General features: G+C 32.3%; 1 protein-coding gene across 1 annotated transcript; it reads left to right on the forward strand.

The window, feature by feature from the left end:
• The first annotated feature begins 1,122 nt into the window (after positions 1–1,122).
• Positions 1,123–12,086, forward strand: LOC134709310 (protein SpAN-like). The gene is made up of 10 exons (XM_063569474.1): positions 1,123–1,411; positions 1,807–2,059; positions 2,854–2,998; positions 4,068–4,140; positions 4,794–4,994; positions 5,409–5,544; positions 8,360–8,479; positions 9,169–9,266; positions 9,916–10,034; positions 11,886–12,086. Exons 1-10 carry the CDS (start codon positions 1,352–1,354, stop codon positions 12,004–12,006), a joined length of 1,326 nt encoding a protein of 441 aa, XP_063425544.1. The 5' UTR covers positions 1,123–1,351; the 3' UTR covers positions 12,007–12,086.
• The last annotated feature ends 499 nt before the right edge of the window (positions 12,087–12,585 follow it).

Raw genomic sequence — 12,585 nt, forward strand, 5'->3', positions numbered from 1 at the left:
GTTATGCAAATCAACTCTTCATAGATATCAGGATTGAAATTTTGCATTTGCGCCAGACGCACGTTTCGTTTACATAAGACTCATCATTGAAGCTCGAATAAAAAAGGGTTAAAAGGCTGAATAATGTACCAATATGAAGAGAATTGAGAACCAAAAGTTCCTAAAAGTTAAGCCAAATACAGCTAAAGTAATTTACTCCTGAGGTAGAAAAGCTTTAGTATTTCAAAAATACTTAAACTAAATGAGAGCAACAAAAATAATGTCTCCAAGGTACACGAATTCCCAACTCGAAATATCATTTTAAATGTTCAATAGACCGTCAGAACTCGGCATTCAAATTAGAAAGATCATATCATAGGGAAATTTCATCTTCATCAAAAACTACACTGACTAAAAACTTTACTCCTGAAGCGGGACGAGCGGACGGACGAACAGACAGACGAACGAACAGACAGACGAACACTCAACAGACGGACGAACGGAGACACAGACCGAAAGACATAATGACTTACGGATTTTAATTGTTCCTCTGTACCTTCTATACATAAATGTATTTTTCGATAGCTTTATATTAAAAAAATAATCGAATTACCGCCTTCTTGTCTTCTTTGTATTCAAAATTCAAAGTACAATATAATATAATTTGTTGATGTCTTAAGTGAAATTGTTCCTGTCCTTTTTCGGTATCAACTTTGACCCAATAATTTACAAAATGTTTGCGTCGGCGTTGATTCTCCAAAATAAAGATTCGATTGACACCAGAAGTACTTTTGAATTTACGCCGTATTTAACCTGCCATGACTTTATATTTTTCATAAAATTGAATTTAAAATGTAAATGTTTGGGGGAAATACCAAAGTAACTGACATTTCTTAAATACCGTTGCATAAGGAGGGTAAATTGTCGATACTTAGCCTGTATGTCAGTTTGAATTTTCGACAAAAGAAAGCGATATCTAGTGATTTAATATTAGGACGTGCTTTCAGAGTGGATATTAAAATTAATTTAGGTGGAGGTTCCTTAATAGTTTAATTAAATAAACGAATCCCAGCAACAATATCGGAGTCTCTTCTTCATAATCTAAGGCCCATAAATTTTCTAATTTACCTCCCGGGTGACTGCATTGAAAAACTATCAATTTGAAAAAGTCAAAATGTCCCATCTGTTTACTTATTACTGTTGTAGTAAAACGTATCCTTATGTAATATTAGATGTGTCTCAGTAACCGTAGCTACAAATTAGTGTTTGATATTGTTTACAGTCATTTTGAACAAGGAAAAGGAAATATTTTCATGGCATATAAATTAGGAAGGGAAAACAGTTTTAATGCAATACGCTTTGAAACTTGAAAATGAAAACACTACTGTCGTTACTCGTCTTTTTATTGTGTTTATCGTGGACAACATCATTGGTGAGTACCTTGTTTTAAGGACTACAATAATGAGAGTAAAAAATAAGCTGATACATAAATTCATATGTATATAAACATTTTCTGCAATAATTTTTACAGTGGCAGCTTCCAGCATCTTAAGCTATATTCACATCTCCGGTAAATTTAAGGTATTATGATTCCAATTTCAGTGCGTTGGTCAAGTTTTTTCTGGACTCGTCAAAAACTAAGGAATGCATTGATAACATCCTACGTGATATTTTGTGTTATTTTGTAAATTACCAATTAAGTAAATGTATTTGTAAATGACGTAGTTTCGTGTCAACATTTATTAGAGTCGATTGTTTATGAAACTTTTTCGTGTTTCAAAAGTTCTGCTTTAGAATTTGTTATGAAACCAATATACTACTTTGCAGCCATCGTTACTGTCTGATTATTTGAAGAACTTGCCACATTCTCCCCGACCGCACAGAAAAGAACTAAATGTACATCGCCCACCAGAAGAAGAAGGGACTGCGTTTGAATCTGATATTATTTTGTCACCGGAACAAGCTAATGAAATAGCTAAAGAGATTCTGACAGGAAACAGGAAACGAAGACAGACAGTACAACAAGTTACCAAAATTTGGCCAAATGGTATTATAGTATATAGATATGACGATCAATGGCGTAAGTATAATTACGAAAAATCTTTATTTCGTTTTGCAAAAAATATATTGATCAGATAAACTTAGCTTCGCAAGTATTTCGGAAAGACTGCATAATTTCCTTTTAGAAACGTAATAAGGAGTTAAGCTATTTCAATTGATATTTTATAGTGCGTCTTTCTATGTTGCGATGTTTCAGATGAGGGTGAAGATTTGATTCCATTAACACGTTTAAACCCGTTGCAATTGTTTGCACCTGTTCTAAGACAGTAATTTCATTAACATTTATCTTGGCTTTTTCAAAGCTTGACAGTTTTTTATTTGGTGTTTCTAAAGAATAGTTTAGAAACTTGAGGACACATGGTTATTCAATCTTGTACGTTGGAGTTTGTTTATTTCCAGTGATGGTTATTTTCTTATGCAATGAAATGTTATGCGAAATTTTGTCTATAGTACTTGACAGTATTTCTTTATTTGAAACAATGAAAGATAAATTCTGCACATTTTTTTTTAAACTAATAGAGCAAAATCAATGGTGGCAAATACACCTGAAGATACATTCATTATCGAAATGATCAAAATGCGTGCAATTGGTACCGTTAAAGTTACCATATAGGTTTATAACTTATTCAGAGCGCACTAGATTGTTTGGTATTTCATCAAAAAAATTACAGTCAGTCCTTTATTAATTTTTTTTTTATTCAACATCCAAAATAAAATTCGCTTTCAGCTAGTGAAAAACATATTTTAATTCAAATGCTTTTTCAAGAAAATTTTGAAATCAAAATTTGATATAAGTGTGTTTATTTTCAACAGCTAATAACCAACTTGGTACTCTAATAAAAACTAACGTAGAAAAGGCCATAAAAATGTGGGAGGACACTACATGCCTGAGATTTATTCGTCAGACACCAAACACACCAATCGGTATCCATGGTGTCAACATACTCTTTGGAAACAAGTTTGTATACATTTTAGTACATGCTTTATTATATTTGTAGTTACATATATAGAAATAACCCACGAAAAGTATAATCATTATTATCTTTCAAGAATATTCTTAATTGAAAGGCAAAGTAAAATTTATATTTTTCGTGAACATATTTATTTTTGTGCGTGTATGTGGAATGTCATAGAATACACACAGACAAAAAGAAAATGTCATCAAAGTAAACCTCAAATTCTATTAAATCTAGTTGTTCAAAGACTTTGAAAGGATGTATACTACAAAACAAATTATAAGATTGAATAATAACATTTGTGAATTTTCATAATGCACTTGCCAGGCAATATTTCGACAAAAAGACTAAGGTCATTCGGACATTGATTGTACCTTTGTTTTATCCATTTATTCTTTTTGATTGAAAACCTTTTGGATTATAGCTCTTCATCTTTTATATAAGCTTTGGATTTCAAATATTTTGGCAACGAGCATCACTGAAGAGACATGTATTGTCGAAATGCGCATCTGGTGCAAGAAAATTGGTACCGTTAATCTTATTGATATATATGTCATGTCACTTAAAGTGATAAATGACATATATTCAGAAAAGTGGTATTCACTTTTGCAAACATTTTCTTCAACATTTAAAGAAATAATCTGGGTTTTTTTTCCTTTAAATCACATTTTGTTGTCTGCCTTGACCTAAAATATTTTTCGGGCACGAGACAAAATCAGATAGCATTTGCTGATCACTGTATTTTCCTGCTTGGAAACATATTGACTCATTATGAATAATTATTATCTTTTGAGCAATGTTTTTTTTCTGAATAATTTCTGTGTGTGGAATATGGTTTTCAAAACACGAAAAGCTATAAAAGAGGGACGAAAGATACCAAAGGGACAGTCAAACTCATAAATCTAAAACAAACTGACAACGCCATGGCTAAAAATGAAGAAAAAAAACAACAGATAAACAATAGTACACATGACAAAACACAGAAAACTAAAGAATAAACAACACGAACCCCACCAAAAACTAGAGGTGGGGGCTCTGGAAGGGTATAATCGTCTCAAATTATTTATGCAGATGTCAATCACATATAGGAAGGAGTGCATATGGAATCCAAGACTTAGAAATTGCCCCATACTGTAAAGACAAGGTATGAAATCTGTTTTCTATTTACTTTTATTTTTAACTTGTTCTTTTTCTAATATGTAAGATAATTTAACTGATATTATTATAACCAAGCTACAATTATTTTCGAATATTTTAGTCAAATGTTCCTGAATATACTTTTTGTTATTTTGGTGTAATAAGGGATGTTTCAGAATTTTATAAGTATAATACAGATATCGTTTTAAAGCTTCGCACACTGTCGGACTTATTGTTGTGCATTTCTGTTGACGAGTGTTGTATGAACTTAAGTGACCACAGAATGTGTATCGCAATCGCATTCGTATGACGTACTTCTCCGAATATGAATGTTCCAGTCTCTGAACCATAACCCACTTTCTGCTCACAGACACACAGCAAGATTAACTCTATTTTCTACTGCGCCGATCTTAGATGTGTAAATCACAAAATTAACCATGCAACCATGTCAATAATCAGTAAATGCACACACAGTTCAAAATTCTGAAGCATATCACAAATCATACACTTTCGTCTCAATTTGGACAATGTTTGTTATTTCTTTTTACTCGTTTCGATTGAAGCTCGCATTACTCCTGTTTCTTAACCTCGTACTAATACAGCTGATATTTTAAAAATACACTAAAAAGTTCTTCACACGATTTATTAACTATTTTACAGATTGGCAGCTTGGCTCATGAATTTGGTCACGTGGCAGGGATGTTTCACGAACATTCCCGACCAGATAGAGATTCAAACATCACAGTGTATTTGGACAACGTCAAAACTGGAAATGAACAATTCTTTAACAAACATGGGACGGACACTGAACGAACGAATGAACCATATGACATTGGATCTGTTATGCACTACGGCCCATTGGTAAAAATTATGCAATATTTTTATTCCAAACAAGCAACCTGAAAACGTAATTGGTAAAACAACTTTTCCACGTGTCTTTTGTTTTAATCTTCATAGAAGATATAAGTATATAAAAGCATAATATAGCAAAATTTACAACCAACTGCTTTGAATGTGTATGAAATTTATAAAATCCTTTTAATTAACAAAATAGATGATATAAAGCAATACATTTTCCATACACAATTCTGAACGGCAGAGTAGATACACGTTACTAATATAATTGCCCAGTTAGTCTACTATAGAGTCAAACCAATTGTTTCAAAGCAAAGACGCTAATTTTAGTTTTGTATTTCGTCTCAAAAATTTGTTATTCAAGAATCTAATAATTGTTTTATACGTTTTTTTCTATTATACTCTCTTGCTTTATTTCAGTTTTTTAGTAAAGATGCCAACGCCAATAAATATACTTTGCAACCACACGATAGAAGACTAACGGCTGCAATGGGACAAAGAGCACACTTGAGCTTTACAGATATAAAAACAATCAATGATTTATATGATTGCAATAGTAAGTAGATTTATAAAAAGATAAATTTTAAATTCCTTGTTTACAGTTCATGTGTTGGAGATGCCCTTGATTTGATGCCGAACATTTTAATCCAAAGACATGGAAATTGGTCTGTTCTTGCTTCTGTGCGGTTCATATAGCATTAAGGAGTAAAACAAATACTTTCGACTCGGAGACAAACGCTTCCCCTAGTATAATTACATATCATCTTAAACGAATATTAGTCATGCAAGCTATTGCTATTAGACCTTTTGAAACATCTCTCGACACCGACTAATTACACCTACAGTTTATAGGTAAAATGGATGGGTCGTCTCAAAGACAAAAACATCATGATTATCCTTACGTAACATATTGGATTGGCGGTTTTATAATGTTTCGACTATATAGTTTAAGAATATATATCAACCAAATCAATAAATAAATATGTGTGTGGTGGCCGGATGCGGCCATTTATTTAAACCTGTTCGCGTTTTCGTGACTTCTCCCTTCATTTTGCAAACGCGAAATTGGGAATTTGAGACCGTCCGTATCACACATGTGAACACGACCAACTTGGTGTTTTTCTACCGATCTTCATCTTAGTTGATGTACATATTCAATTTCTGAAGGGATAATTAGATATTGATTTTTTTTTGTCGAAGATAAATATCACGTTTTTTTGTTGGTTTTTTTCAACGACGGTCTTCTCCATGTTCGAGTTAAAGTTTTTCCTTGATAAATTTTGAAAAAAAATATAATTGACCTCTCGTTACAATGTTACAACATTTAAGTAGTGATTGGTGAATGCAGAATTGAAGTGGAACTCCAAATTGGTGAATTGAAATGATACACAAAGTATATATTGAGTACATTATGGAGGCATCTAAGGCCAAAACCAACAGACATGTGCCACCCTTGTCAAACCGAAATAATCATTGTTTAATTAAAGTCATAAGAAACCTCAAATCAAAAAAAATAATGCATATGTTTTTTATAACTTAATGGATAGTTTTCATTGTTAAACTTATTTTACATATACTTTTTTCTGAAGAAAATTCTTTAATTTATTCATATTTAGAAGAAGTTTACTTTATTTGAATTGCTTCCTTCCAGCAAGCAATTCCCCCGACATATTTTCCGTATGCAAGGTGACCTCAGTGTGACCCATCTCGTAAAAATCCGGTGACCACAATACGCATGGATGTATTTAAAATAAACTATTATCTGAATTTACATGTTAAACACGTGCTCAATTTCCATGCTTTTTTGTTTATTTTTCGTCAGTTGTTGACAAACAGGTGACAATCGTTAAACTTCGGCTTCAAAACACGAACTTTAATTACCTGCCATATTTTCACAACAACACTGACGGATTGAAAAAAAATTGACGATCATACGAAATTTACACGAAAAAAATTATAAATTCGAGCACAGAAGACTAAGTTTATGATGTTTGTACGCATTGGTTCAAGAATTGGAAGAACATTATTTTTCACCGGTCACTCGTTTCTTATGACTTTAAATATCAACTACAACATGATTTGTTCTTTCATTTTCCAAATTCATCCAGGACAGCTAGAAGCTAAACGTATAAAAGATGAAATGTGACTTTTCTTTTTCTTTATAATAAATTAAAAAAAACCAATGTCATTTGGACTCTGTAGGAAAGTTTTATCACTGTCAATGATTGAAAGCAATAAAATCAATAATGATCTCATTTTATTTTTATTTTTGAGACGACCCTTCACATTTTACCTGTAGTAGTCGTTCTCAACTGTAGGCGTCGAGAGATGTTGAAAAGGTCTATTATAAATCATGCAATATTGCATATAATAGTTATCAAAGGTACCAGGATTATAATTTAATACGCCAGACACACGTTTCGTCTTCATAAGACTCATCAGTGACGCTCAGATAAAAAAAAAGTTATAAAGCCAAACAAGTACAAAATTTAAGAGCATTGAGGACCCAAAATTTTAAAAAGGTTGTGCCAAATACGACTACGGTAATCTATTCCTTTGATAGGAAAACCTCTGTTTTTTCGAAAAATTCGAAGTTTTGCAACAGGATATATGCATATTGGTACATTATTAACATGGTATTAACTTTAAAATATGCATATTATAAATAAAGCTGTTTGTAAAAGTACAAATTACTGAACATAAAATGAGAAAATACCATCTTCATCATGAAATTCACATGTTTTAAAAAGTATATGAATTATATGATACAGTCAACAGTAACAAGAATGTCCATAGTGTACACGCGGATTCACCGCTCAAACTATTATTTTCTTTGTTCAGTGAAGTTGGGGGGGGGGGGGGGGGGGTTCAAAACTGTCATTAGAATTAGAAAGATTATATAGGGAAGATGTGTAATAAGTTCTAATTGATTGGACTTCAATTTCATCAAAAAAAGACCTTGACCAAAAACTTTAACCTCAAACTTGACCTGAACATTGACCAAAAACTTCAACCTGAAGCGGGACAGACGGATGAACAGATGAACGAACGAACAGACGCACAGACCGAAAATTATGCTTGTGATACTCCTATAGGTGGGGCATAAAAGTATATAATGATCATTGTTTGTTATATGTATTCTGTTTTCATTTGTTTCGAAATGATACTTTATTTCTATCTTGCAATGGCTATAGTAATTTCCATTTACAATGTTAATAATGATTAAAATATACGAATTAAAGGGGATATCCGTCTTTTTGTATGTGTTTTTTTTTTGTGTGTCATAGGGTTAACACAAAATTCCAATGACATCAACTGGTCAACGTAATGTCGTCAACAGTTATCTTATACAGAAGATTTTTTTCTTACAGAAAACTGTCCAAGAGGTTTGCAATGTAAACACGGTGGTTACATTGGTCCAAACTGTGCTTGTACGTGTCCGTTGGGTTTAACTGGAAGAGAATGTACACAGGTTGTACATAGTTCGTCAGGTACATACATATGTATATTATATTTTTAAAAGTTTAAATTCAGATTTACGTCATTGCAAGTTGGTTACTTCGACTCGTTTTGATGGCTCGAGTTATATAATCGTCCATTTTTGTCATTAACGTCAGCCAATGCATTGCATACTCATGACTGGACACATGCACAAATAGATTTTGGCTAGGTTGAAGATGGTCCTACCTTTACCTGTGATACTGGTATAATAGAACAACGAAAGAAGGAACTGGGACAATAGATTGGAATGGCTGCATTAACGTTTCATAAAACATAAAGATGTCAGCTGAACAATAAACAAAAATAATTTGTTAATTTTATTGTCAAAAAGAAGTAATATACCATGCAATTCAGAAAGATAACACAGGAACTAATCAAAGTAATTGTACAAAATGCAATAAATATGGTCTGTATACAACACCTGTAGAAACTTTAAGTTTATGAAATACGCAATATTCCTGAAAAATATGAAATGATAGATATCTAAACTGTCGTTAAATTTGATTTTTACTGTTTTTAAGGCCTTTTTGCTTCATATCCACTTTTTTTGTTTTTGTGCTCGACTTCCAGTTTTGGGCTTACCAAATGCAAATTTGAAGATGCATTGAAAACTGTGTCAAACATATACTATAGTACATATTAGTATTGTATTTCAGTATAATTCAAATATTTTTTCCAGGATGTGGAGGCGTTTTTACAGGTTCATCGGGAAAATTCTCGAGTCCTGGTTATCCACAAAAATACCCACTCTCAACAAGTTGCACATGGCTGATACAGGTATAGTAATAAAAGTGATATGCTAGTAATATAACTTGTAAACATGAATAATGTATACAAAAATGTATACCTTTATGGAGATTTGTCTCATTGGAATTCTTACCACATCTACTTAAATCTGAAAAAATAAGAAAAATATACACCAAAGTGAATTGTAAAATTTTCAAATGAGGACATACAAGAAAAAAACACTTGTGAACTGCATAATCAACCCTAACACAGGAAAACATTGTTGCGGTATATGATATTCTAGAGAACCAAATATGCCATAAAAAAGTGCCAGTAATAGCGTGGAAATTCTGAGATCTGAAGGAGTTCATCTGACACAGTCTTTACTTTTTAAAATATCACTTCGCGTATTTTCTATTGAACTTGTTGTCATCCATCCATCGACGTATGTTCCTGTGTTTCTGATACCATTGATGGTGATTCAAATACTAAGAATTTTTAACATTTAGGATTTCGGTACGCTCTTTCTTTACAACGAAATAATTGCAAAAAAAAATCTAGAAGAAAAATTCTAATAGTTGGTCAATTCTCTCACAAAGAGAACAAAAAGGAAGATAGAAGAAAAATAGACAAGTCACTGAAAACTGTTATTCTTTGTTTTTCATTTTAATATTGAAAACAATTTATTAAAACATTTCAGGGCCGAGTAGGATCTTCCATCAGCTTAAAATTTATCTCATTAGACATCGAACATGATGTCAATTGTTTTTATGATCACCTCGAAGTAAAAACTTATGGACCAACTTTGGACGGACCGAGGTAGGTCAAATTATGATTTTGTTTTAACTTTTGTCAATTTGCAAATTTGTTTATCACTTTTTGTTACAGCCCCAATGATTACATGAAAAAGAAGTTTTGCCTGAAAATGCTTTGAAAAATGAGCCGTTTACTAGTTCCGTATTTCCAACAAGAAAATTGCAATGAGGCATGTGAGAGTGGAAGAAGTTTAAACTTTATTCCACGTTGTGAACGATTAACATTCACTTTTTGCATTTTTCGTTTGTTTTAGCAATAGGTTTTAGGTGTTTATTAGTTTAAACTTCCTTATTAGGTTATAAATGAATATATTTCGAATAAAATGGCACAACTTTTTTGAATTTGGGATTCTTAATGCTCTTCAACTTTGTTCTTGTTTGTTTTGTTTTTCTTATATATATGAGCGTCACTGATAGTTTAGTTTAAATATATTTATTTATAGTGGATTGGGAAACAAGTTTTGCAACTTATATTAATCCCTTTCCACTTTGCGGGTGCGAGTGCTGCCTTGTAGCGGCATTAGCCTACTCTTTTTCGAAATCTACAAGGGTGTCTTTAACGTGCAAGAGATATGGCTCTCTCTTAACACGGGTCAGCCATTTATCGTCCCCTTCCGACGGACTATCATCGTTTCCTAAAGACCATACTCGCAAATGGTGTCAAGGGAGAGCCGAAAATTGAGTTTCTGAAATTTTCATCCCAGATGGGAATCGAACCAGGAACCTTTGTGCGTCACTGATGAGTCTTATGTAGACGAAACGCGCGTCTGGCGTAATAAATTTTAATCCCGTTACTTTGATAACTATATGCCAGTCATTTTAACATATTTCAATGAATCGCATATCAATCATGTTTTATAGGTCAATTCATTGAACGACTGACCAAATGTATATGTCAAATGATTGTTGGTTTAAGACTTGATCATAAACCGTTCCCCACCTTTTCAAACATGGTGCTGTAATCGCATGATACTTTTAGTAAATTGCATATACTTTTTTTATTTATATTTTGTTTTTTTAATATAAAAAAGACAAGATGAGTATATCTCAATGCGAAACCTTTATGAAGGAAGTAAAATCACAAAAAAACTGAACTCCGAGGAAAATTATATTGTACGTAATCAAATGGCAAAATCAAACGACAAAACACATCAAACGAAAGGACAACAACTGTCATATTTCTGACTTGGTACAGACATTTTCAAATGTAGTAAATGGTGGATTCACTTCGTTTTGTAGCGCTAAACCTCTCACTTGTATGACAATCGTATCAAATTCTGTTATATTTACAACGATGCGTGAACAAAACAGATATAATGAATAAAAGTCAAAATATGGGTACAGCAGTCGACACTGTAACAATCTCAAAACAAACAATCCTTTACAAAAAGCACAAAGGCATCTATTAAATTGAAAAACACCTTCATTGCTTCCCGTATCTGAAAGAACTTCATAATGAACATATGATATTAACACAATTCATCCAAAAGTGATAATAAATACCTCACCATGAACATAATAAATAGAAGCAAAAAAGCTGTCACAAAACTACTGAACTCCAAGGTAAATTAAAAAGGTTGGGTGTTAAAACTTACCTACGGAACGAATGAAAACCATCTTTATAACGATGGTATTAATGACTTGGTACGGGCATTTTCCAGAGAAAGTAGTTGGTGAACTAGATATTATATCTAGCTTAACATTCTGCTAATGTGAGAATTGTTCAAATTTACGTTACATTGATCATACATTTCAGTAAAATATTAATTTATAAATTATGAATTCTTAAAAAGGCCATCAGATATGAAAGGACGACACATATTGTTATGATTAATCAACTTGAATGGCATTTCAGATATTGTGGTAACACCTCTCCAGGAGAGATCAGATACAATGGAAATGCATTGGTTGTGAAGTTTGTCTCAGACCAACAGTATACAAACTACGGATTTGAAGCACAATATTTTATTCATTAATACTTGTCAACAAAATTTGACTTTTTGTCATTTTGCACACACATCATGTACATATTTATAATAAAAATATTTTTTGTTGATTTTATGTCAAAAATCAAATACAAGTAGGTAATTTTAAAGTTCTCCGCGTACTTTGAATACTAAGAACGTCCATTTTTTCTACTTTTATCAACTGTACTGTGACTTTTAGTTTAAAAACTATGTTGTTGATCTTAATTCAAGATTGCAACTCCCTTCGTAAAAGTTTGAAATCAAAAGTTTTGTTTGATCTAACTTTAGGTCCTTTGGTCATGATGGACTCACATAATAAACATGTATGTGTTTGCTTTCAAAACTTCTGGTCTCGAACAAATCTGATTAATGTTGTACAAATAACAAATGTCGTGTGCACGGGTATCGAATTATTGGTGAAATTTTCATTAAGTACTTTCGAGAACAATCAAATATTTGCTTTAGTTGTGTATTTCGGTGGTTCTTGTCACATTAGTTGTCCTTTCAACATATGTGTAGTTGTTAGTAAACGCAAGCTTCTCCGTTTTCCTTTGGAAGGGAAAGGGTCTAGGATACAAGATGAACGCC

This window comes from Mytilus trossulus, chromosome 3 (genome assembly GCF_036588685.1).
Source record: "Mytilus trossulus isolate FHL-02 chromosome 3, PNRI_Mtr1.1.1.hap1, whole genome shotgun sequence".
Classification (NCBI taxonomy): Eukaryota; Metazoa; Mollusca; class Bivalvia; order Mytilida; family Mytilidae; genus Mytilus; species Mytilus trossulus.